Raw genomic sequence first — 24,762 nt, 5'->3', positions numbered from 1 at the left:
CCATACCTGCCTAGGTGATGATCATGGCATCCATTAACAGATGTGGCCTTGGCCTAGCTGGATACATTTTATACGTTTCCAAAGGAATGGATGTTTACATGAAGTCATTCATGCAATACATGGATGATATGTAGGCCCATGTACGTACATCCCACCATCCCACGCTCACTTTAGTCATCCTGTGGGTGGGCCGGCTTGTGATTCCATTGGGGAATACATGTAGAATGTAGAAACATGAGAATGGTGTATCATCGCGGGCAAGAGCTAGTGGGTAAGTCGTAAGTTTCAATTTTGGCACTCCCGCAAGTCCCGCACTTGCCGGCTGGCCCCGTGCAATGGAGAGTCGGGAGTCGGGACTGCTGTACGCTGCAAGTGGGCAAGTGAGGTGAGGTGTGATGACCGCCGCGTATGTAGAGTCGTAACTGAGACGCCAAACCTTATGTTGAACGAGGTCTGGACTCCGGAATTGCGGTAAGCCTTTCCCGTCATGTTCTTCCATCCCTGATTCCATGCCGCTCGGTAGCTGCCTCTTGCGTACGCGAGCCGTGCTGTGTCTTCCGTTTATCTAATGAATGTAGGTACTTACCTATTCTCCCTGCCAGGGCGTGGGAAGCTGCTCTCGAACTCGGCTGAGCTGAAGTACCCGAGCAGGTAAGGAGCAAACTTTCAATGTTGCAGTGTCGGCCAAAGGGTGCTACGATGCCCTGTGAACCCGGACCACAAGTCGCCGTTTGGTATAATTTAGGGAGGCGCGGGTGGCCAGACTGTGGGGTTTGGCAAAGGAAGTAGGCAGGCACTGACCAGTAGTGGTTGCAGCCCCCTACGTACCTACTTTCCCCGCAACAACCTCTCTCCACAACATCAAGCGCTGTTAATCCGGGGTCGGTTTCTTCATTGGGACATGCCGTATGCAGGACACCTTCAAACCTGGAGCCACGTTCACTTCCGGTCCGAATCATATTGCGCGTGACCTCCCAAGATCTTACAGCTTGTACGACACTCCGACTGCAACTCCGCCGCTATAGCATCAAGGCCATAGTGTATACTGCCAAAGCGACGCCAGGGGGAATAGCATCGTCGTTCATCACGACACCATCAGCTTGCTTGGAACAGCCAACCTCCCCCACTACGCCCAGAACCTTCGTCCAGCTACCTAATACGGTAAGAAGGGTGGCCTCAGCTCTGCTGTTGCGAGGACCGAGAGACGCTGGCCTACCTTACACAGAGTCGGCCCTTTCCTCTACACTGAGGGACGGTACCAAGCAAGGCATAACGCCCGGTTTGCTTTCTCGCGGTGCTTGCTTGATCGAGAAAGTTCGAGTATATAAACCATGATGGATCTGGCACAAGGAGCTCCTTTTGCTATCTCAGCAAGCAGCAACATCTCCTTCTTCGAGCCCATAATGCATCCCTTCAGCTCCCTTCTCCTGCTGGGAACACTTGCCTTCCAGGCAGTCCTCGGCCGACCCAACTCACTGTTGAGCGAACGCGACGTCATCAAGAGAGATGTTGATTCATTCCTGGCTACCGAAGTGCCATATGCCCTCAGCCAGGTCAAGTGCAACATTGCGGGTGGATGCAATGCCGGAGGAGTCGCCTCGGGCTTGGTCATCGCGTCTCCCTCCAAGAGTGACCCAGACTGTAAGTTTCCATACCCCTTTTGAGCTTCCTCCCCGATGGCAATGTGCTGATAAAGCTATAGACTTTTACCACTGGACCAGAGACGCCGCCCTTGTCTTCAAGGCGGTCGTCGACAGATTCGTGAACGAATATGATGCCGACTTGCAGACGTTGATCCAGAACTGTAAGGAGACTTCACTCTTGCCTCATTCACCTTTTCCCACTTCCATCCCAAAATGCTTCACCATGCACATATCTATGCTTTCGGTATTCAAGCAAGGTGGTCACGCAAATAACTAACGTGGAGAAAAAGACATCACTTCGCAAGCTCGTCTGCAAACCGTTTCGAACCCTTCCGGATCTTTCTATGATGGCAGCGGACTTGGTGAGCCTAAGTTCAACGCTGATGGGAGCCAGTTCACCGGCTCATGGGGTCGTCCGCAACGTGACGGCCCTCCGCTCCGTGCTCTAACCATGATAACTTATTCCAAGTGGCTGGTCAACAACGGCTATCAGTACACGGCTAAGGACCTGGTCTGGCCTGTCATTCAAAATGATCTTGCCTATACAGCTCAGTACTGGAATCAAACTGGATTCGATCTGTGGGAAGAGGTCCAAGGAAGTTCGTTCTTCACCATCGCAGCTTCTCACAGGGCCCTGGTCGAGGGAAGCAACTTGGCTAAGACCCTGGGAACCTCGTGCAGCTCTTGCGATGCCATTGCGCCCCAGGTCCTTTGCTTCCAGCAGAGCTTCTGGTCCTCGTCCGGCAACTACGCCTTGGCCAACATCAATGTTAACAACGGCAGATCTGGCAAGGACACCAACGTGTTTGTGTCGACTAACCAGGGATTTGATCCTACATTGGGCTGCGATGCCACCACATTCCAACCTTGCAGCGACCGTGCCCTTGCCAGTCACAAAGTTGTTGTTGACTCTTTCCGCTCGATCTATGGCATCAACTCAGGATTCGGCAAGGGTCAAGCCATTGCCGTTGGTCGCTACCCCGAAGATACTTACTACAACGGGAACCCGTAAGTTTCCTTCGTCTTATCCTACGCTGCCATGTACTTACACTGCATCAGATGGTACTTGCACACCTTAGGCGCGGCGGAGCAGCTCTACAACGCGCTGTATGTCTGGAAGAGTCAAGGTTCCATTACTGTGACTTCAACTTCATTGCCCTTCTTCCAGGACCTGTCAAGCTCTGTGTCGGCCGGAACCTACGCTTCGGATACAACAACTTACACTACGCTTTACAATGCGGCGATGGCCTACGCTGATGGTTTTGTCAACAATGTTGCAAAATACGTAGGCGCAAACGGTGCTCTTGCAGAACAGTACGACCGCAACAGCGGTAACCCATTGTCTGCCCGGGATTTGACTTGGAGCTACGCTTCTGTGCTCACTGCAGCAGCTCGTCGAGCTGGCGTCGTGCCCCTGGGCTGGGCCGAGACCAACGTTGCCGCAACTTCGGTACCTGGAAGCTGCTATGCCACATCTGCTATTGGTGCCTATTCCGCAGCGCCCACAAGCCCCTTCCCAGCTAGTCAAACACCCGGCAACGGAGAGCCTGCCCCCACCTCTACACGCACGACCAGTCCCCCGGCCCCGACGACTACCAGCTGCGCACCGGCGACGTCTGTAGCTGTCAGCTTCAACGAGCGAAAAGTGACTTCATTTGGCCAGACGGTAAAAATCGTCGGCAACATCCCAGCACTTGGAAATTGGGATACCAGCAAGGCTGTTGCCTTGGGCGCTTCCCAATACACCCCCAACAACCCGGTCTGGTCTGTTTCCATCACTCTTGCAGCCGGTCAAGCCTTGCAATACAAGTACATTGTTGTCAATACCGATGGATCGGTAACCTGGGAGGCTGACCCCAATCATGCCTACACCGTGCCCCAGGGATGTGCGACTCAGACTTCGAAGTCCGACTCTTGGCAGTAGGACTGCCTGTAAGCTGTTTGCAGGTCTGTATATGGATGCAGTGCATTTTGGTCGCAACTCCAGAGTTGCAGGCTCATATATCCTTGCGCCGAGCTGGTGGTTTATCTTCTCCTGGTAACTATACGTTTAGATGATCTTTTAGAGGGCTTGTGCCCATGTCAGTTGATGAAGTTGGGGAGGTGGAATGGTTTCATCTAGCTTGCACCGGAGAGAGGGAAATACTCTTGGAGGGGTTTGGCTGGTCAACACAATGTGGACAAGCTCTTAATTCGCCTTAACAGTCTCTAACCTTGTCGAATACCCCTTGTCATAGTTGAAAAGAAAATGACTAGATCAAACCAGCATTTGTGTTTTCAGTATCGCGACAGTAAGACAAGAATCCCAGAGTCTCTAAGTCCCTTTTGCGAAGTGCCCCAACTGCTCTAATAAGGTATCTACAGTCCATTCAAATGTCGTGTCCATGTCCACATCTAAGCCCCGACCCTGCTGCGCCAGGATATTCGTTTCCTTCAGCACGGCCCCGTCTAGTTCACCTTCGACGTCGTCCTTTTTGAACAGCCAAGCGTGCGACTCTGCGTAGTTGGGCCATACGATCTTGTCGACGTAGCCCGGGGGTCCTTCCAGAAACCCTCGAGCGTCACGTAGCCGTCGCGAGCCTCGCGCCGCTGCGTGGCCTTGGCCTTGCTGACCAACAGGAGCATCTTGACGTCGAGCTGGTCCATGACCTCCTGCATCTCTCGCGAGTACAGCAGGAACCCGTCGAGAAGGCAGATTTTCAGGCCTTCCCCGCCTTGCTGCTGCGACTGCATGAGCACGTCGTGGCCCGGCTGACCCGGCTGGAGCCAGGCTTCCACCTTTTTCCGCATCTCTTCCCGCTTGGCGTCCGATACGGGACATTGGCCTACAGAGTTCTTGTCCTCTTTGGAGTCGACGAATGGCTGTCGTACTCGAGGTTAGTAGGTGCATTGTCGCGATTATCAGTCATCATCCTTTAGGAAATCGATGGGGGTAAGAAAACGACACCACCGTCCCCCAGCCCTCCAGATTCACAGCGCTATATAGCCAGAGAGAGTGAAAGAAGAAGGAAGAATAGAGACCGGGACCGACGACCTTTGTGCCATGATCGGTGCGGGACGTGTGCTTCTGGGCCTGGATGAGACTAACCGGGAAGGCGGCGTGCTGCCGGATGTACGCCAGCGCCTTGGCCATGCCGGGGATGTCGATGGCGGCGGCGCAGTCCCAGTCCAGAAGGCCGTCTCGCGTGGGGAGTCTGTTGTTGTCGTTGTATAAGTGCCCACGTCAATCAATGGAAAGAAAAGAGGCAAAAAAAAAAAAAAACTGACTCTGATTCGGCTTTGTAGAAATCATCCTCGTGCAGGATGAAGGTGTTGGGGAAGATGTCGCGGAGCAGGCGCGCCAGGGTCGTCTTGCCGCTGGACGATGCCCCGCTGATGCCCACGACGACGGCTTTTCTCTCCGCCATGCTGGGCTATTCTACTGAGCCCCCAGCAGAGACCAGAAGCAATGTGTGGGCTGGAATGAATTGAAGCCTCTACCGATAGCCGGTCGGTGGTTTGCTTCCGGCGGACTTGGCTGTGGATGAGTATACCTAGGTAAGCAAGAAGGGCAGGGGCGAATCGGAACGGTAGCGAAGAGGCCTTGTCAGATCCGGCAGTGCTTTCTTTTATTTAACGAACGAGGGAGCAAGGTCGACCCCACTTAAGCCCGCCGGCAGTTTCCATGCCAGAAGCAGGCCACCCCAGATTCGAGAGGACCTTTCTCGGGAGATCAACACGGGATGAAAGTCACTGCATAAGAAGTAGACTGTGCCGCTCTATCATTAAACCCCATTTGCATTTATATACTTAAATATACCGTTTCCTGGCCCCTTCATAACCCCATGGCGTACGCAATTTTGTCTACCACAGGCAGTACCGTTTTCCACTGACATAATCAAACCGTAACGCACTCGCTACCTTGATAAGCACACAACCACAGGATACACCTCGCCTATAAGTCGACATTACCCCTAGCTCCTGCCCTAGCCATACTTTGCGATCAACTTCTTCATGATCGCCAGGGCCCCGCCCCGATAACCGCCCCCGAACATTGACCAGTGATTGAGATGGTGATATCTGTTTGTGGGGTTCATATGATTAGCAACGTTTTCATCCCATCATTAGTGCATACATATAGTCCGAGATCAAAATGTCACTTACAGCTCATACAGAGCCACCCGGTCCTCCCACTCCTCTTTCGGCTCCGACTTGGGCACGATCCTGAGATACTCGTTCCAAAACGACGGCCCGAACCCGCCAAACATCTTCATGTCGCCAATCTCGTACTCGGAGTGGCCATAGACGGCCGACGCGTCAAACACGACCTCCTCAGCGCCGCCACGGCCCGCGATCCGGCCGCGGCCGTGGTTGCCGCTCCACAGGTCGCCGTGGATGATGACGGGCTTCACATCCTTCAGGTGATCGTCGCCCAGCAGCCGCGGCACGACGGTACCGGCTACCTTCTCGACAGTGGCGCTGACCTCCTTATCCGCGCCGTTATTCTTGACGCCTGCCTTCAGGATGCCGCGCAGCCGGTTGTCGGCGTAGAACTCGGCCCACGATGCCTTCCACGAGTTGTCTTGCGGCGTCGAACCGCAGCACGTCGTCACGGGGAATCCGTACATGGGCTTGTCATAGCCCTCGGGAATGGGTGCTGGCGTCGTGTGCAGCTGGCCCAGCTTCTGCGCCAGCGACTTGCCCGAGCCGCCAGACGCGGACGAGCCGAGCTCGAGGAAGTCGGTTGCCATAAAGTACTTGCCGGGGGAGTCCTTCAGAGCGCCGAAGGCATGGGACTTGGGGCAGAAGTCGGGGACGGCGTCATGGATGACGTTGAGCGACAGATGCTCTCCCTCAAACATGAGCCTGGCCTCCTCGCCGGTGCCCGTCTTGACGAAAAAGGTCTTCACGTCGTCCTTTCCATCGCTGCCGTCGCCGCCGCGAGAGGTGAGCTTGAAGGTAGAGGTGACGATCGAGCCTCCATGCGACGCGATTTGGGTGACTGCTGGGTCAAGAGCCAGAGCCTCAAGGATAGCGGGATCAACGCCGGCACCCATATTTGTGCCCAAACTTGCAGTGCGGTCGTCCTGCGGTGTAAGGAAGAATCGGTTTCGCTGTTAATATTTCTGGTAAAATCGAAGGGCTAGAGTGAGACTGGCTGAGAGAGAGAGAGAGAGGTGAGAGAAAAGAGAAAGAGAAGAGCACTCACATGTGTATCTAGAGATACTTACGTTTAGCAATCCAATGCTATGGGGGTATGACGAAGTGTTCGACACTAACCGTAGAACACGAAGATCAACATAGAAGAAAAAAAGGGTACCGCTCTTTTCTTTTCCGTTCTGTTTCTTTCGTTCTCGGCGAGGCTGAAAACAAGACTCGAAGTTCGGAGGATTTCAATAAAATGGACAGCCCGATCTAGATACAGTAGTAGGTGCTTTTATTTTAAGACAGGAGCTAGATGGCGCTGTTTGCTTGCTTGCTTGCGGGACGGAAAGGGCAATCAATCGGATGGAATAGACTGATAAGGGGTCTTGGATTCGTTCGATGGCAACGGCACGATAATCGTATGTATTCTGGTATCAGAATTTGTGGGAATTGTTGATGTAACTCTGCGTTGCTACCCGCCTCAAATAAAAACCTGCCGGCAATTGGGGGACTTGACACGATGGCTGGTGAAACGCAGTGACGTAAAGCTGCCTGGAATGTTTCGTCGGAGTGGTCTCCGGAATAATTTGGATCGGTCGGATCGGCGTCTCGGAGCTTCCGTTGGCAGCTTGGCCCTCGGCATTTCTCGATCGACTGACTGTTGAAGGCTGATTCCCGTCTTGTAGTCTTTGCAGAATGGAACTAAAACTCGATTTCTCGCGCCCGGCGCGGGTCAGGCCATCGCCCACCTTTTGTGGGCTCGTACGAGTCCGAACCAAGTCTTGCGCGGTAGGAAATCGACGGATGGAAAACAAATATCACGATTCCCTTCCAGAAAACCCCTCCTCATCACATCCCATGGCTTCAGGTCTTCGGGTGCATCATGCTCACGCATACCTACTCCAGACTCCAGACTCCTATATCCAATTAAAGAGCGCAAACGACTCGCTCATTAGTGGTGATGGGCAATCATTTCTCGGAAAGGCACAGAGGCAAGGCATCCGACGCCGTGCTCTCGATGCTGAGGCGCCGCCGTTGCCAGACTTTGGAGGCGTTCTTCTTCTCGTACCAATGTCTCTTCGGCGAGGACCCCTTTGGCTTCGACACCTTGGGCTTTGGCTAGTGTAATGTTAGCATCTTGGCCTCATTGGTGTTATCAATGACAGGGCGTTTACTTACAGCCGGGTGGCCGATGCCTTCCCAGCATCGTGTACACGGGCAAATGGGTGGCGCCATGGTAAGAGTGCTGGTAAATGTTGTGTGGCAGCTCGCTAACAATCAGGGTAAAAAAAAGAAGAAAAAAAAACCACGTCCACAATTGGAGATGAAATCCGTGCTGATGGCGATCTACCCACCTTGTATATATATGTATCGAAGAATTTGGTTATTGACGTCTATCCAGGGCTATTCGCGCGAGTCTTTGCGACAGCGGAGATGTTTCGGACTTCGATTGGCGTGTAAGTCTCGATCGCACGATCAAGATGCGGCAAGCCACGGGAGATGCCCGACAGTGCACCAAAACAACAACAACAACAGCAGCAGCAGATATGCTAGAGATAGATAATGGGGACTGTCTTAACAAGGCCTCAACAAGCAAGTTGACTGGGACGATCGGAGGTTCATGCACGCATGGGCTATCTGGGCGTCTATCCGTCCCCATAGTATGTAGCCAAGGGAGGGCGCCAAGGCGGTGTTTATATACACCGTCGTGGAGGTCATGATCGCCAGCAAGGCTTGCCCAACACAGCGTATAGTCCTGCAGCCATCATGGAGACGTAACGGCGACCCAGTTGGAAATAACGAAGAGGGTTGACTGGGGGCTGTGAAGCTGTCTCTTTGTCAACATGGGCTTCCAACATGCATACTGGAGGTTTGCTGACTCGAGAGCAAACATTTTTACGACCCCAATCACACGCTGACATTCGCATATGTGACTGGCAGTATCAACGACAATTGTGGCTGATAGTTGAGAGCTTCACCATTCACGCGGGCTTGCCTGTCCAGGCTTTGCCGAGTCTAGAATTTGCTTTCCAACCATGATGCCAAGGACAAGCGGCAGTAGCCAAACCAATGGGAGCCAAGCCCTACCTACCCTCTTACCCTGCTCTGGCTATGTAGGTAGAGGAGCTCCCCCGAAATAGTACAGCTGACGGGAGATCAGCTCCAAAACTCCCATTCCGGCTTGTAGTTGGCGGCCCGTAGAGGTGGGTAGCATCCAGCGTGCGGCCGCCTTGTCTTTTCAGTGTCACCAACTGCGTTGCATGTTGGAAGCCTGACCCCAGTAATCCGGAGAGAGGTTGCAACGGGCAGGCAACTATTCCTCCCGCAGATGCATGATTGACACGGGGAGGCGTTCCCAACAGATCGCAGCCCTCGGTCTCGGGGATGCACGGCGAACGAGGCTGAGCGGTGCACGCTGAAAAGAGAGGCCGAGTATAAAGATGCAGGCTGCCCGTGGGGGCCAGAAAGTGCTATTGATATTATAAATTACTTTCGACGGCTGCCTTGCCTAGGTAATATAAGCTGCTGATTTTTACTGGAAAGGGCTCTGCTTGGGGGCTGTTGATCTACAGCGCAACCGTTGTCTTCTTTGTGTCATGGCACACATGGAGGGTATGATCGGGGGGAACAGGAGTAATGTCAAATTGTCAAGCTCTGTGTAAGCTGGCCCCCAGCCCATTTGAATATCCAATATATGAGGCAGTTTTCCTCAGCCTTACGGGGCTTTTCATCGCCTGTGTCACATTGGAGGAGCCGATGGAGATGTTGGGGCATAGGGTTCGCAATATTCGACGCTGTAGTCTGCCTTTGAGAAACCAGACAGGCCCCGACCCAACGTTTCTGGCCAAGCTTCTATTGAGAGTGGATGATACTAGATAAGGTAGACACTGCGTTTAGACAAGAACGGTTGGGCAACAATGGTACTGTGCGTACTACGTCAGCACCTTATCTCCAGCCTACAGGTGCAGACGAGTGCTCTGGCAGAGATGGCCATTTGGATTTGTGGGCATGTGCATTATAAGAAAGAGTCGGGTAGCTGAAGGGTTTGCTCATACCAACAAAGGGCTCCTACACGAGGGAACTTGGTTGCTGCCTGGTTAAACCATCTCGAGGAAGGTGATGGATCTCATCTCAAACCTCAGCAGGCACTCAAGACTCAATCCAGCATGACCGGTATTCAATCTAAGCCATGAGACTGCGTGGGTTTACTTTATGTGCTTATCTGATAGATACCAATGACCAAGGTGTTCCTATTGAGTGCGTTCATGAGGTCTCTGGAATCTGTTGCTTAGGCTTCCAGAGCAACAGAACCCATGCGAATAGGCACCCGATCTGATTATCAGCCATGGACCACCCATTCGTGAGCCACAAACTATGCCGGCAGAGATCAAGAAAACCTTCACATATGCCCACATCAAAGTTGGGTATTGGTTGATTGAAGATTGTGATGACAATTGGTATAGCATCTGCCTGCAGGCACTCAATCACACAGGTCTTTCCAGGATTTCTGAACCAAGTCCTGCTTGAGAAACGGTTGCGGTTTGGTTGGGTTGCTTGGAACAATCTGCTTCAATCACGATACCACGGACAATCCGTCTATCCTCCATCTACTACAAGAGTGCCCTCTTGCTTGCCCAGACCCTCCTCCAGTGTTTCTCTGATCCCGCAAACCTCTCCTCCCCAGTTCACTGTCAAAACCCACATCGACCTTTCTCCTTCTAGACCCTTTCTTCGGAAGAAGAAGAAAAAGACAGGGATAAAAACACAGCAAGAGCAAGCACACAAATACTCCCACCAAATCCACCATCACCAGTTTTAATGCTTCCTCCATCCGCCATGGCCCAGCAGCAGCAGCAGCAGCATCTACCAGCGACAATCGCCTACCAGAACGAATGGCCCGTCTACCCCCAGCTCAAGTGGGGACACGAGCTCTGCCCGAGCCCGCACCGACGGCCCTTTGCCCCCTTCCGCAACTGCCACAAGCCCATCCCGCCTCCGCGCCGGAAAACAGCCGACGAGCTGGCGCGCGAGGCTCGCGAGCAAGAGTGGAGAGACCGCCAGATCTACCTCACCAACCTACGCGGCCCCCAGCTGTCCTCCTCCGTTTTCTCAGACTCAAGGCCAGGCTCACAATCAGACTCACGGTCGGAGTCGGACTCGCAGTCGCAGTCGGAGTCGGACTCAGATCAGGAAACTCAAGAAGAGCAGGAGCAGGGGCAGGGGCAGCAACATCATTCTTACCGCCTCGAAAGCATGGTCATCCAATCCCTTTCGGCCACTCGTACTTTCGTCCTCAAGGCCCTGGACGTCATCGCGGCGCTTCTCGACTGGTTCTACCATCCCGTTATCGTTTTGGCCGTCGCTCTCCTGCTGGTCTCCGCTCTTCTAGACCCTGCGAAATACTTATTCGAAAAGTTCATACTGTTGTTCATGGACGACGCTGAGCCCAACGAGTTTCGCTACGTGTTAGTACAAAACTACCGGAGTTGGTCAGTAGCTCAGCCATGCTAGTGAATAGGGGGGAGAGTGGAAGACAGTGGGAGATTAGAATTGTTGCATATGCGTGGTGTAGGACGTGCATTCCCGCCTATACAGGCATCGGATGGGGACAAGGGTGTCAGATGCGAAAAGGGGGCAACCGTATCACAGATGAAACCAGGAGGCAGAGTAACCTCCACTGCGCCTAAGAGAGGAAGACAAGGAGCATCAGGGTATTCAATACAATTCATCGTGCACAACTGTAATTAGGAAAACCCAGATGCGATGCAATTGGCCATTGGCCGTCCAACTCTATTTCCACTGCCATCCTATCGCACAACTGAATATGGGTCTGAAAAAGTTAGTACAGTATGGGCCCTGGCTATGCCATCCTTAAGTTTTAGATACCCAGAGTGAACTCAACGCCAACATCAATGTCACGTGCTGTGCCTCGTGTTAGCAATATTCGTTAAAGTAGTTGGATTGGTGGACGTACCCATCTTCACAACCTTGGAAAGCTGCACAGCCCGCTCAGCGGCGCTCTGGAGATCGTCGATGGAGAAAATCTTCATGCCGGACTCCTCGATGAGCCTGTGTGCCTCATCGACGTTGGTTCCCTGTAGACGAGCAATGATGGGAATCTTGAGGTCCAGAGTCTTGGCGGTGTTGATAAGACCGTGAGCAATGGCATCACATCGCACAATACCACCGAAGATGTTGACGAAGACAGCGGTGACCTTGGCATCGCTGGTGATGAGCTCGAAAGCCTCCTTGATGGCGGCAGGGGTAGCACCGCCACCGACATCCAAGAAGTTAGCGGGCTGGCCGCCGTTCAGCTTGATGATGTCCATGGTGGCCATGGCAAGACCGGCACCGTTGACGAGGCAGCCAATGTCACCATCGAGCTTGATGAAGTTCAGGTTGGACTCGGCAGCGCGGACCTCCTCGGGATCCTCCTGGGTAGTGTCTCTCCAGGTGAAGATTTCCTTCTGGCGGTAGTCAGCGTTGTCATCGAAACCGAACTTGGCGTCCATGCACAGGACCTGGTGGTCCGAGGTCTCGGAGAGGGGGTTGATCTCGATCTGAGTGGCATCCTTCTCGCGGAAGATCTTGTACAGCTTCTGGATGGTGTCCTTGGCGTCCTCGATGCACTGCTCGCTGAAGCCCAGCTTGGTGGCGATATCACGGGCCATCTCGTCGGTGACACCGACGTTGATATCAATGTAGGTGGTGTTGATGGCCTCGGGGTTCTCCTTGGCGACACCCTCAATGTCCATGCCACCCTGGGAGGAGGACACGATGACGGGGCTCTGGTTGCCACGGTCCATGAGGATGGCCAGGTAGAACTCGCGGCGGGCGAACTTGCGCTCGCAGATGTAGACGGAGTTGCAGAGGCGGCCAGCCGCTCCGGTCTGCTTGGTGATAAGCTTGTGGCCAATCATCTGGTCGGCGAACATCTTGGCCTCGGTGGGAGAGTAGATGACACGGACACCTCCCTTCAGGCCGTTGTCGAAGCTACCCTTTCCACGGCCACCGGCAAGGACCTGGGCCTTGATGACCATGTCGTCGTTTCCGATATCCTTCGCAATCTTCTCTGCCTCGGCGGCGGTCTCAGCATTGGAGCCCTTGGGGACACCAATGCCATACTGTAGTGGGGAAACAAGGTTAGGCGGATGCGCTGAAGGTAGTTGGGGGCCAAGTTCAAGGTCTCTGTACCTGTCGCAGGAGGTCGGCCGAGCGCCACTCGTGTATGCTCAGATTCCTTCGTTGTTGCTGGGCGATGCCGGGGAATCTAGCAGTCGAAGCCTGGGGCTGCAGGGAGCGAAGAGTACGGGTTAGCAAGCGAGGTTGTGCGAGTGCAGTCCGAAGGAGGTTGTCGTGCGGGATTGCATTGCATAGATAAGACTAGAGCCTAGAGACTAGACAGACAGACAGAGACATACCTTGACTGAGCGAAGAGCTGAGGCAGCAGCTCGGCTACGGGCGAGCTTGAACATTTTTGAGGGTATGAAGCTGTGCTTCGCGAACAAGCCAAGAAGTTAGGGGGTGGGAGGAAAAAGGAATTGGGATGGCAGAGAGGAAGAGGGAGGAACAACGACGTCGCCGTGGTTGTGATTTTTTCTGGAGGCTGAGTCTGATAGTAGCTGGTGATTGGATTTGACGGCACTACGCTGCACTATGCTATCATCTGCTAGTGTCCCGTTCGAAGTAAAATTGCTGGTGCTGGTGCTGGTGCTGGTGCTTTGCTCCAGGTAGGTAGGTAGGTGCCCCCGTGTTTTGTTTGAGCTATTTGCCTTGCTATATCGGGATTAACCGGTCGGCCACGAGGACTGTTCGATTGGCCTGCAAAAGCTGTCTGCGCCTGCGAGAGCACTGCGCGCCGGCAACCTGGCAACCTTCCAAGCTTTCCCTTCCTCCAGCCAAAGGGGCCACCAGAAGACCGGGTCGGCAACGCCTGGCTAAGGAACTTGAGAACTGTTCGGGTTGGGCGTCTTCGTCTCCAGGAAGAAACTTTCACCGGCAACCGTCGTCGCATGGGCTAGTCCCGTTGTGGCTAAGTGCCCCCAGCTATCGCGGGGCATGGGGATGCTACACAGTCTGCATTCGTCACAGCTTCCTCTGAACCGAACCTGATGCGCTGGAGGGAGTGAAGACGAAGCCGAGCATCGAATACTCTCATCCCCTTGATTGCCAATTGCAAGCCGTTCGTCAGTGGAGATGGTTTCTATGCATACTTGCCGATCGAATGAGCAGATTGCCAGAGCCTGCGGAGATCACAGCATAGAATAACCGACAGTATCGCGTTGACTCCACTCCACTGTAGGGGCGGGCTGCAGTCGGCAGAAGGAAGGTAGGACGTAGATATCCTTCGATCAGCAACTCTCTTTGACTTCTTACTCGATTGATGTATACGCTTCATTCGTATCTATGAGGCCAAGTATACTGCATGTGTCTGGTATGGCAAGTGTATCGCATCTCGGATAATGCATGTTCCTCAGCTCCCTGCCGGGGACCATCTTGGCTGCTGGGCTGCTTAGCATATCAAATGCGGCGTATAGACGGCATCGACCTCATATCCACAGTCGGTCTGGGGAAGGTCCAACTGCAAGGTCGAGATTGCTGTGCCGTCATCCCTTGGAGCAAGGATCAGTGCCCCTGACTTGCATAGCCACTGATCTTGATGTTGTTGATGGCCTCCGCGGACGACCGATCCAGCGAAGATGGTGTTCATAGTTGACAATAATGTAAAAGCGGCTATTTCTGACATCTTTTATCTGAAAATGGGAGAGCAACCCATTTCGCTCAATAGACGCTGACGAGCATCCCGTAACCACCAGACAGTCAAAACATCATCGAGTTTGAAATTCCCCCGTTCAATCGCCTTCTCATCACGCGAGACCCGGACCATATCAAGACAATATTGACCTCCAAATTCTCCGACTTCGGGAAGGGTCCGATTTTCCATAGGATTTGGAAGCCGTTCTTGTATGCTTCATGAGACTTATATGCTGCCTCGACCCCTGAGAAGCGAAAGCTAATCACAACTTGTCTTCCAGGGGAGATGGCATTTTCAGCACAGATGGGCAGTTATGGCACGGAAGCCGCTCTCTCACCCGGCCCATGTTCATAGAGGACAGAGTCAGCGACCTCGCAAAGTTCGAGCGCGGCGTACAGGCTTTCATGGCCCAGTTGCCGAACTCTGGCCGGGCAGTCGAGCTAATGGGGTTGTTCTATCGGGCTACACTGGACATCACTACGGAGTTCCTCCTAGGCCACAGCGCTGGTTCCGAAGGTGATCCGGGATCAAATCATGAACATCCTACTCGCCGGACGTGACACCACCGCCGGCACCCTATCATGGGCATTCTGTGCGTCCCCTCCCCTTTCGCCCCCTATATGCCCCTATGTGATGCGTCCCTCAGCTTACAACCAACCCCCTTTCCGTCAACCGTAACAAAAACAACAAACTGCATTGCACTCCCTCTTCCACGAATAACTGCTCACAGATACTCGGTGCTACAGATGAATTAGCGGCCTACCCCGAAAAATGGGCGCGGCTCCGTGAAGAAGTCCTGTCGACGGTCGGGTCACACTAGGCCCCAACATACGACGACCTGAAGAACATGCGCTATCTGCGCTACACGCTCAACGAGACGCTGCGTCTCTACCCAGCCTTGCCTTACAACACGAGGGCTGCACTGAACGTTAGTACCCCCTGAGCATCCACCGCCCCCATGATGGTAACCACTTCGCATTGCATGCTAATAGCTCATTTGCTGAACAGGGCACCACCTTGCCTGGTGGGCCGGGCAGGTCCGACATCGCCATCTTGAAGGGCGGCGCTGTCGCCTACAGTCTCTACCTCATGCCGCGGCGGCGAGAACTCTACCCTCCGGTGACGGCCGAGTTCGCTGATCCCTTGATCTTCAGCCCGGAGCGGTGGTACAACTGGCAGCCCCAGGCCTGGGACTTCGTGCCCTTCAACGGCGGCCCCAGGATCGTCAGTAATACCCTTGGCCTATAACCTCCTCTATCCTTACTCCTATTTCGTTTTTTTCCCAGCCACTTTCTGTATGGGTGAACTAACGGGAACAACTACTTGCCATAGTGCGTGGGACAGAATTTTGCCATGACGGAGATGGCTTATTTCAGTACGTTTCTATCTATTCCCAGTTCGCCGCCCTCGATCAGGCTCGGCAGATCGAGTACTGGATGCAGCTAGCTAACGCGAGATATGCAGTGGTCTGCATCTTGCAGCGATACGAACGGCTAGGATATCGTGGAGACTGGGAGGCACAGCGTCACAAGGCCGATATCGTCGCGCGGCCCTCGCTGGGAGTGCCCGTCGCCTTGTTCGAGGCTGTGGGAGGAAGAGAAGGAGAATGAGGAAGAGGAAGAGGAGGCCATGCGTGATGGCGAAGCTCGAGGACTGCCGTGGCACCCTCCTCGACCCCCTTACTGCTTTGATGTCCGAATATCATGAAACAGACTAGATGGCGCTATTTTGCCACCCTTTCTGTCTGCTCCTTACTACTCAGAAGTATATGAGGCCATTTAACTACTGCCGATGTGCGTGCATGCATATTTGGAAAGAAATTTCCATCCGCTCCAACGCAAAGCTTGCTGTCGCTGGTGTTCTACAACAGGGCTTGGGCGAGAAATCTAATTGGCAACCCCAAAGGACGGGGGCTGCATTGTCCAATCATCGTGAATGCGTTCATGCTTCACGGAAACAAACCTCATCAGCTGATCGAGAGCAGTGCAGGGCGCAGCGTGGCAACGAACGAACGAACGAATGGCTTTCGCTATGCTGTGCTGGAAGGAAGTCTGCAACCGCTACTGGTGCTGCTGCTGCTGCTGCTGCTGCTGCTGCTGGCCAACGAGGGTTTTCTTGCTCGTCCGAAAACGGCAACCCGTTCATTTGCTTGTAACGAGGAGGCAGGCAGGCTTAGAGGCAACAAGATAAGAGGAGAGGAGACGTGCTCTTGGACGCTTCTGGACTCTCTCTCCCGACACCATCTCCTCCTTCCTCCCACGCCCGGCCCCCCTCATGCTACTGCTGTGTGACCCGAAGCGACTTTGCTTGGCCTGATTTGATGAGAGAGTGAGAGAGAGTGTGAGAGTGAGAGAGAGTTGGCCCCCTCACCTCCCCCCTCCTTGAGTGGTTCTTTGGCCAATGCCGAAAACCCAAGGGCAAGCAAAGGTATACAGCATTACGGTTGGGGCCCGGAGAAGAAAACAAAGAGGGAGCTTCTGCTGCTGCTGCTGCTACGCCAGATGCAGAGGACCTGTCACCTCCCGCAACTGCACTGCACACCCCCTCCCCTTACCCTCCCTCCTCCACGTCAAATAAAACGTCTCTGCACCATGGCGGGCGATTGCTTGGAAATCATGACGATGCGTGTATGTAAGTGTTATATTAAATTTTCGGTGTGCCGAGGCCTCCTCGTCTAGTAGTAGCTACCCGACCTCTCTGCTGTAGCTGTAGGAGCAGCAGCAGTAACTGACCCGATGCCCATCCATGCCTATGCCCCCGTACATACACATACTCCATCAATGTGTCCTGAATCCTTCCTGGATAAACCCACATACGCACACGACAACAATGTCGGCGCATATTGCACGTGGTGAGACGTCGTATCCTTCTCGTAAGCAGTAAGAAGACCTCGCTAATCAGGCTTCTCTTTCCCTGATTCTCTCGGCGGTGAGAACTTCTGAACTGGACCGGACCCCAAGTGCACCTTTTACCCCTCGACGCTGCCGCCGCCCGTCAGACCGTACAACACCACCTGCTTGACTTCGGCGGAGTCCGGGCCCCAAGGTGTGAGTAAGCGGGCAATGCAATACTTTGCGGGCAACGGCTACTTTGCGGGCAGCCGCCCAAACAGCATCCATCCGTTTCAAGAGAGCCTCAAGTGCTTGGGTCTCAGGCAAGAAGTCAGGTGAGTTGGCAGGCGTCACGCGCTCCAATGAGCAGACACAGCCAATTTCGCTTGGCGTCGGTCCAGCAAGCAATATCTAAGACCTTGTCGTCCGTCATTGCGAATTGATTACTCATGTGTTCCCGCAAATTGCCATTCTTATACTTGCCTACATCCTAACCTACACACAAACATTGCCACAAAACCATGTACCAGTCCCCGGTATTGACTGATAGATAACTGTCCCAGACCTTGCCAGCCATGCCTGCTATGCCTGCTATGCCTGGCCCCCTGCTTGCTGGGCGCCACCCAGCGAGATTTGGTGACTGGCTACAGTACTATCGACAAGGATTGTTTTCGGCATAAGAATTGTTTGTTTCATGAGAACCCATGATGATCTGATCCCCCGGCCCTGGCTCTGGTCAGCCCTGACATGACTGTATCTCGACTACTAACTACCCGTAGTTTAGCGACGTACACCCTACCCCTTGAATTATTGTCGTTGCCTATACCCTTTGCAAGAGCCCTTGTGTGTGTATTTTATGCGTCCTCGATACGTGTAGGGTGAAACGTATAATCGTTGCGAACGTCGGTTTGGTGTAGTATTTTGTCGATTTTTATGTTCCGGCCACGACGTCGATGTACCTCCTACACATTTTTGGCCTGCAAGTACTTCGTCCGAAGTGCGAAACGATATCCACCATTTAACAATAATTCAAGGGGAGGGTGTAAGTCCTTGGCTTTGTCAAGCGAGCCTGGATCCTTGCCAGACCAGCACCAGCCCAGGGGATGATCCATTTTCCAACACAGCACCAATCCCAGCAGCTGCGCCAACATCATCATTAACAACCAACCAACCCCAGGATCACGGCAAAGCTGAAAAAAGCAACCTCAAGATGAGGAGTGAGTTTATGAAGAGCCAGGCCCTATGGGCATTCTAACCACGTTGAGCCCAGACGCCCAGCCCCAGTCTGCCAGCCAGCCCAGCCCCAGTCTGCCAGCCAGCCCAGCGCCAGAAGGATGGTACATGCATTACCGCCCACGTGGTTGTGGCTTTTTTGTTTTGTTTCGGTCGCAGGGGGGTTAGGGGGTTCATAATCCAGCAAAGCCACCCAACCAAGACACATGAGCCGAAGAGGAAGTAGAGAGGCAAGAAGAAGCAAGGGATGGCGATAGCTAATGGCGGAGAGGCGAGTGTGGAATCTCCCGAGGCAGTGGTTGACGTGTTTTGTGCGGGTAGAAAAAATAAAGCCCCCTGCCTAGCCAAGCAGCTTTTGCTTTGTGATGATGATGTGTGCGATGCAAGTGTTTCACCCGCCCGCCCGCCCGCGCTCGCACGCAAAGACATCATGCCGTCCGTACCATTCTGTTGGGAGTGAGTTAGTAAACACCTGTTCCCTACGACGTAGGATCACCGCACACATATGCAGTCGGCAGCAAACAAACAAAGCACAAGGTCGGTTTTGTGGTTGCGAATTACATACCACTGCTACCATACCATGCCAACTCACAGGAGAGAAAGGCCCTCGGGTATAGCTGGGATGAGCCAATCGCATCTGATGAAAAGGTTCCGGCTGGCGACACAAAAGTTCGATGCTGCAGTCACCCGCATGCAAAAGAGGCCACCGAAAAGCGATGGAGCCGAATCTAAGCGTATGTGTGTGTGTGATGGGCTTGGAACTCCCCGTACGACAATCATGTAGCCTGTCCTATCAGCTGTCGTCTGCTTTCCACGTCTCAGCTGGGCGTCCGAAAAGCCACGACCTGGCTTTTCGGCGTCCGCGAGGCCTTTTCCCGACGGCAGATAGTTGCCTTTCTTTTTGCGTGTATGCCTTCCCAAGCGAGCGGATGCAGATGTTGTAGCAGACTCAGCCGGTGAAAGCAAAAGCAAGTCGTGACGATGCCACATACCTCTTCCATCGGGATTCTAGTGCCCCTCATGCTCTCACAAAAAGCAAAACCCGGATGCCGAATTGGTATCTGGGTTGCGAACTAGAGCAAGGTACCGCCCATATCAAGCCAATAGATTTGTCGATGCCGCCTTTCATCTCGACGCCCCAGAGCAGCCATGGCAGGGTGGTGGCCACTGGAATAACCATAGTATAGTGCTTATCTTGCTGCTGGCAAGGGGGCGAAGAGGGTGTGGTGCGCAATATACCTAGCCATGTATGTTGGTCGTTATCTCTTGGCTTGGGCATGACGCATGATCCTCCAAGCTGACTGGGCGAGGGAGCTGTTTTCCAGAAGAGGCCAGCTGCATTCGAAAGGACCAGCCTAGAGCCGACTCAGAACCGTGCCGACAATGCCGTAAGCACTTTTACTTCGGGACAAGCTTGGGCTGTCGCCTCTGCTGTGTAGGTGGTGTGACGGGCCGAGACAGAACGAGTATGCGATATGCGCTTGACAGGACAATTCGAGGCTTGCGTAGCACGACAAGTCGCGCGTGCAAGGCCTCCAATACCACCCCCCACCCCAACCCTGGTTGAGCAGGCCACATAGTGCTTACCTGCTAAATTGTTCGCCTGGCGGAGCGTTGACAAATCCGGCAATGCGCTCGTTAGTAGGCAGTGACGAACTATGGTAAGCCCATGATGCTTGGGCAACCCACCCAGGCTTTGTGTGTATCAAGGCTTTCCTAGATGGGATTGATTGTCTCCGCCGTATAGTTGCTCAGGTATCAAATCGCAGTGGGAATGTTACGCTGGCAGCTGGCTGGTTGATTGCGGCGTCGAGCTCCGAGCCAATGCGAGAAGGTGCTTCCCACACATACTGGTTACCGCAGACAGACAGACAGACAGACAGATGCTGTAAGCAGCCGTCCGTCCGTCCGTCCGGCCGCCCATCCGTCCAAGTTGGTCTCTATCCTGCCAAAGGAAGGAGAGGCGTTGCTCTATGAACCGCCGCCGAAGACATCTATGATGATGTTCACCAGCTAACCCCAGACTGCACTAGACCGAGCCCTGGGTGAAGTACGCACGGCCAGGGCGGCTGAGCTGGCTCCTGCGCGTGCGGAATGACAGTAGGGTTGCTCTCCTACATAACTCTGGGGCAGCTGGGTGGTGCAATCTGGCTGGTGGCCAGTAGTGGCAGATCAGCCCAACCTTGATGGTGACAGTGTGGGGAAAACGTGGTCAGGTGCAGGCCTCTGGTGTGTTCATCAGTCTCTCTGGCTGGTGCTATTTTCTGCTTTTCTTGTCTCGAACCCACCACTGATAGCGTGTGCCTGCTGTGTTAGTCTGCAGATGTGTAGGTAGTCATTTGCTTTTCTTCTTTCTTTTCGCTTAGGGCCAGGTAAGAGATTACGGTACTAGCGTGCAAGCGAAACCCCACGATGCCCTCCTGTGCTCAACCAGCAGGGTGTGTGCAGAAGGAGGCGCATGTAGGCAAAAGTACTTACTTTGCTGACTGACCACTTGCACTACAACCCACTGTCAGGGGAGGCCAGAATGCGGGGTTGCATACGACGACGACGATTCGTCCAGCCGTGCCAGACAAACAAGACTAATCTGCTCTCACCTTGTCCCTAGCTGCATAAGCCACCTAGTATCACTATCCTATCCAACCCTTCCTCTCAGAGTCACGAGTCGCTGCAACGGACGCTGGCGCTATATCATGATGAAGTGGTGCGTGCCCATTCCTTCTGGGCTTGGCTCCTGGGTTACTCTACTGGCGGTGCAGCCATTCACGGCTACTGGGAGTTGGTTGGGTACGTGAATACACAAGCAAGACAGCTCAGGCACATACGATATAGAACCATCCATTCACAGCACAGTGCCCGCAACAGGCCAGGTTCGAACGCGGCTCGGACTTCCCTGGAGATGCCTTGCGTGCTTGGCTGACCGGAAGACGAGAGACAAGAGAGTGAGAGGCTGAGAGCACAGAGATCCGCCAGGACGGATCGACCGTTGCCTGAAAAAGAACATTGAACCCTTCTCGGAAAGCCAACCAATTGGAGATGCGAACATGCCCATGTCCCAAATCTCACCCCAAAAGGTCAAAGCGCAGGCAGGTAGGAGGAAGGGTAGGCAGACCCAGCTACTAGGGGAGGAAACTATTGGCGGCTGACTGTGCTATCAGACGACGACTATTGTCTGAGCTCCGTCGGCAAGGGACCATCTGTCTGTCAATGTAGACGAGATGGACTGGTATTTGTCTACATATCCAGCATCACGAAACCCCACGTCCTCCCTTGAGTGGTCGAGGTCCGTATGAGCTAAGCCAAGTCCCAACAGGGGGACAAGGACGACGGTGAATTGTAACATCTCCTGCGTATCGTGCCAGGGGCCACGCCACGGGAATTAAGGAACTCGGCCGATACGGCGACCAAGGGGAAGTTAGTCCGCCATCTTCTTGAAGGGCCCTTCGGGGCTTGTGGTAAATCAAGAAATCCTCCGGCGCCGTTTGTGTTCCTGGCAGGGGCTCTCCCTTGGCCATCGTGCAGCCACCGCAACCCTCCCTTCCGGCGTCAGAAACCTTGTTGGCGAACGATGTTACATAAGCCCTGCTGGTGCTCGGAGAGGGGAAAAGACAAGACGACTCGATTTCCCTATAAGGAAATCTCGTATATGTACCGACGTAGCATCAAGAGTTTCTTCTTCTTCTTCTCGTTTGCTATGCCACCGGCAGGAACAATTTCTCCGGCCCATTCATTACGCAGCGACTCTACGCGTCTCCAGTTGCCGGCGATCATTGTAAAGTCCAATCCCAAGCCGCCGTATTGGCGAGCCCGGCCGTGTTGTGTTATCGCCATGATCGTCCGCCATCTCCAAAATAGCTAGCAGCATGACCAGGGTCCCTTCTCGACTAGCACACATCCGGAGAGAGGAGGAGAGGGAGAAAATTTGATCTTTGCTTGGCGAATCCCAACTGAATAGATTCACACCTCCTTCCATGTACATTCATGCTTACATACTAGTAGAGCACGGGGGCTTAGAGGAATCGATAGACAACCTGAACAAACCCTCCTGGCCTGCAGTATCTCAGGAGGGGTGAGGGCTAACCATACCATCACCACCAAACCCTTTTCAGTACACTACTATCGTGAGAATATGCAGTGCTCCTGCAAGCACTCCCAACTGCATGAACTATTGGTGGCGAATGGCAAAGTCTTGCACCCCTTGATGCCTCGAGGTTTTCGATCCAGGCCACATCTTGCATGCAAATCGCATTCAGATATGCCATCCCATGCCCTCCTAATCTCGAGCCTCAGCAAAACGTGTAAATAAGCGCAATTCAATATTGCAACCATGGGCGAGGTATCCTTGGCAGATGCGCCATTGATGCTCGTAATAGGGCCACTAGAGCACGCACTGACAGCAAGTCAAGGATGTGTTAGGTAGTTTCTCTGCCAAGCAGGCGATAATACGACCATGGGGCGAAGCATGGACTGCACCCTTAAGACCAGGGGGTGGTATCAAACAGCATCATCTTGTCCTCGATTTTTTTTTTTTTGCCTCTCTCTTTCTTACTAGAAATTCGGTACCACAGCTAGCTGGCTCCCTAAAGCTAGTATGGTAGCCCACCGGCTGCTAGCTTCGCGGGTAGCGAATGACTCATGGCGTGAGAATGTTTGCGACGCGAATGAGTCGGGTCGGGGTCGCGCGGGTGAATCACAGATCGTACGAGCTATTTATCTATTGTGCCTGACGATCGGGCGCTGGCCTCTTTCTACCTGTGCTTCCCGCAAATCGCCGACGGTCTCCCCTTCCGACCCGGAATGGTCCGGATCGATGCGGGTGTCGGGCAGGAAGGTATATACAGATATACAGGTACAGCTAGCATCTTGCACACAGTGCCGGAGATATTGCTGGGAGCGATCTAGATCTCCTTTACAGTGTATACCCATAAGCGTAGGCCGCCCCGAAATAGGGTAGCTTATTGGCAGGACTCCGTAGAGTATTACACATGATATCGTGATCGTTGTCCCGAGGATTCGGTTTTGCTCTGAGACTGAGTCCGAGCATGAGACAGTCTCTCCCGAGAATCTGTATTTTGAGGTTCGATCGAAGACAGACAAGACTACTATTGTTGGTGTACCCGTGGGCGGGAATGGCTGGCGGGCTGGTGCAATAATAATAAGAAAGTATAAGAGAGTAAATAGATGTCGTTGACGTGATGTGTTCAAAAGGTCGCCGACTCGACCCTCTCATTGGCTCTCGCTAGATGCCTCGAGAGATCAACCCTAAAGAAGAAGAAAAAAGAGAAAGAAAAAAAAGAAAGCCAACCGAGCGAGCCTAAACCCCACTGAGAGAACCCGATCGAGTGGACTGGGCTCCGGGCCGCTTAAGGGTGAGCCCGTTCAAGCACAGATTCAGTCTTCCCTTCCCTTTCGGACCTCAAAACCCAATGTAGGTTGGGAAGAAGTACCTCCCACCTCGGCAAAACAAATTCGATGTTCGGGAGATGCACGACTTCTTGCGAAGTGCCATATTGCTCGATCAATCCAAGTCGATAGCGTTGTCGAATGCCCTATCGCAATGTGCTGCCGGCCGATAGATAGCACACCGTTGCCCTTCGGAGTGAGTTCCAGGGGTGGTGGCATTATCTTCTTGCATAATGAATGGGTTGGGTGGTAGTGATCGTATCGCCAACTAAGCTGGGTGCGATGAGATATGGCCTCGGCACCATGGGCATTGCTACTCCATGAGGCACCGATGACGTCTGACCCAATGATAAGTAGGGTGTTGTTATGGTTGTTGTTGTTGCGATATCTACTGGATGAGGCGGCGGAGGTGGGGATTCAAGCGAGTGCCCGCCCATGCATTTCTGCATTTCTGCGCTGCGCGGGCGGCTAGTGGGACCTGCGATAACGTCGCAGAGACACTGGAGACACGTACGCCGTCTTGCTTCCATGTGTCGATATGGAAATGATGGATTGGATTGGATTCCATGCCATGGTGATGGCATTTTTGGCGTCCATATATTTGCGCACCGGCCGAACCAGCCAGCCAGCCCCTTCTTGATCTGCAGGCTTTATCGCCGGCCCTAGCTGTTAGCGGTCCTGGACACACCTACCTAATGTGAGAAGGGTTCGTTGCCGATACCACCAATCTGCAACCTAGAACCTAGGCAGTAGTCCACCATGTGCACACCTT

At 53.6% G+C, this 24,762-nt stretch overlaps 8 protein-coding genes across 8 annotated transcripts; 4 read left to right on the top strand and 4 right to left on the bottom strand.

Annotated features, from left to right (window-relative positions):
- Nucleotides 1-1,403: 1,403 nt before the first annotated feature.
- PG986_009213 (Glucoamylase) lies at nucleotides 1,404-3,567 on the top strand (the record flags this gene model as incomplete). Its single annotated transcript, XM_066845435.1, has 4 exons — nucleotides 1,404-1,641; nucleotides 1,703-1,804; nucleotides 1,934-2,651; nucleotides 2,703-3,567. 4 exons carry the CDS (start codon nucleotides 1,404-1,406, stop codon nucleotides 3,565-3,567), a joined length of 1,923 nt encoding a protein of 640 aa, XP_066697833.1.
- Nucleotides 3,568-3,957: 390 nt separating this feature from the next.
- On the bottom strand, nucleotides 3,958-5,050 carry PG986_009212 (P-loop containing nucleoside triphosphate hydrolase protein; the record flags this gene model as incomplete). The annotated part of the gene is given in 4 exon segments (XM_066845434.1): nucleotides 3,958-4,184; nucleotides 4,196-4,505; nucleotides 4,732-4,837; nucleotides 4,911-5,050. 4 exon segments carry the CDS (start codon nucleotides 5,048-5,050, stop codon nucleotides 3,958-3,960), a joined length of 783 nt encoding a protein of 260 aa, XP_066697832.1.
- A 558-nt stretch (nucleotides 5,051-5,608) lies between these two features.
- On the bottom strand, nucleotides 5,609-6,679 carry PG986_009211 (uncharacterized protein; the record flags this gene model as incomplete). The annotated part of the gene is made up of 2 exons (XM_066845433.1): nucleotides 5,609-5,702; nucleotides 5,787-6,679. 2 exons carry the CDS (start codon nucleotides 6,677-6,679, stop codon nucleotides 5,609-5,611), a joined length of 987 nt encoding a protein of 328 aa, XP_066697831.1.
- A 1,057-nt stretch (nucleotides 6,680-7,736) lies between these two features.
- PG986_009210 (uncharacterized protein) lies at nucleotides 7,737-8,003 on the bottom strand (the record flags this gene model as incomplete). Its single annotated transcript, XM_066845432.1, has 2 exons — nucleotides 7,737-7,886; nucleotides 7,947-8,003. 2 exons carry the CDS (start codon nucleotides 8,001-8,003, stop codon nucleotides 7,737-7,739), a joined length of 207 nt encoding a protein of 68 aa, XP_066697830.1.
- A 2,601-nt stretch (nucleotides 8,004-10,604) lies between these two features.
- Nucleotides 10,605-11,279, top strand: PG986_009209 (uncharacterized protein; the record flags this gene model as incomplete). Its single annotated transcript, XM_066845431.1, has 1 exon — nucleotides 10,605-11,279. One exon carries the CDS (start codon nucleotides 10,605-10,607, stop codon nucleotides 11,277-11,279), a length of 675 nt encoding a protein of 224 aa, XP_066697829.1.
- Nucleotides 11,280-11,646: 367 nt separating this feature from the next.
- PG986_009208 (beta-succinyl CoA synthetase precursor) lies at nucleotides 11,647-13,243 on the bottom strand (the record flags this gene model as incomplete). Its single annotated transcript, XM_066845430.1, has 4 exons — nucleotides 11,647-11,690; nucleotides 11,743-12,892; nucleotides 12,963-13,058; nucleotides 13,190-13,243. 4 exons carry the CDS (start codon nucleotides 13,241-13,243, stop codon nucleotides 11,647-11,649), a joined length of 1,344 nt encoding a protein of 447 aa, XP_066697828.1.
- Nucleotides 13,244-15,057: 1,814 nt separating this feature from the next.
- PG986_009207 (cytochrome P450) lies at nucleotides 15,058-16,133 on the top strand (the record flags this gene model as incomplete). The annotated part of the gene is made up of 5 exons (XM_066845429.1): nucleotides 15,058-15,115; nucleotides 15,270-15,328; nucleotides 15,368-15,451; nucleotides 15,532-15,751; nucleotides 15,856-16,133. 5 exons carry the CDS (start codon nucleotides 15,058-15,060, stop codon nucleotides 16,131-16,133), a joined length of 699 nt encoding a protein of 232 aa, XP_066697827.1.
- Nucleotides 16,134-17,114: 981 nt separating this feature from the next.
- On the top strand, nucleotides 17,115-17,693 carry PG986_009206 (uncharacterized protein; the record flags this gene model as incomplete). Its single annotated transcript, XM_066845428.1, has 2 exons — nucleotides 17,115-17,150; nucleotides 17,484-17,693. 2 exons carry the CDS (start codon nucleotides 17,115-17,117, stop codon nucleotides 17,691-17,693), a joined length of 246 nt encoding a protein of 81 aa, XP_066697826.1.
- Between the last annotated feature and the right edge of the window lie 7,069 nt (nucleotides 17,694-24,762).

This window comes from Apiospora aurea (genome assembly GCF_038362705.1).
Source record: "Apiospora aurea strain CBS 24483 chromosome Unknown utg000006l_segment0_segment0, whole genome shotgun sequence".
Taxonomy (NCBI): Eukaryota; Fungi; Ascomycota; class Sordariomycetes; order Amphisphaeriales; family Apiosporaceae; genus Apiospora; species Apiospora aurea.
This window is presented reverse-complemented; position numbering and strand designations above follow the sequence as displayed.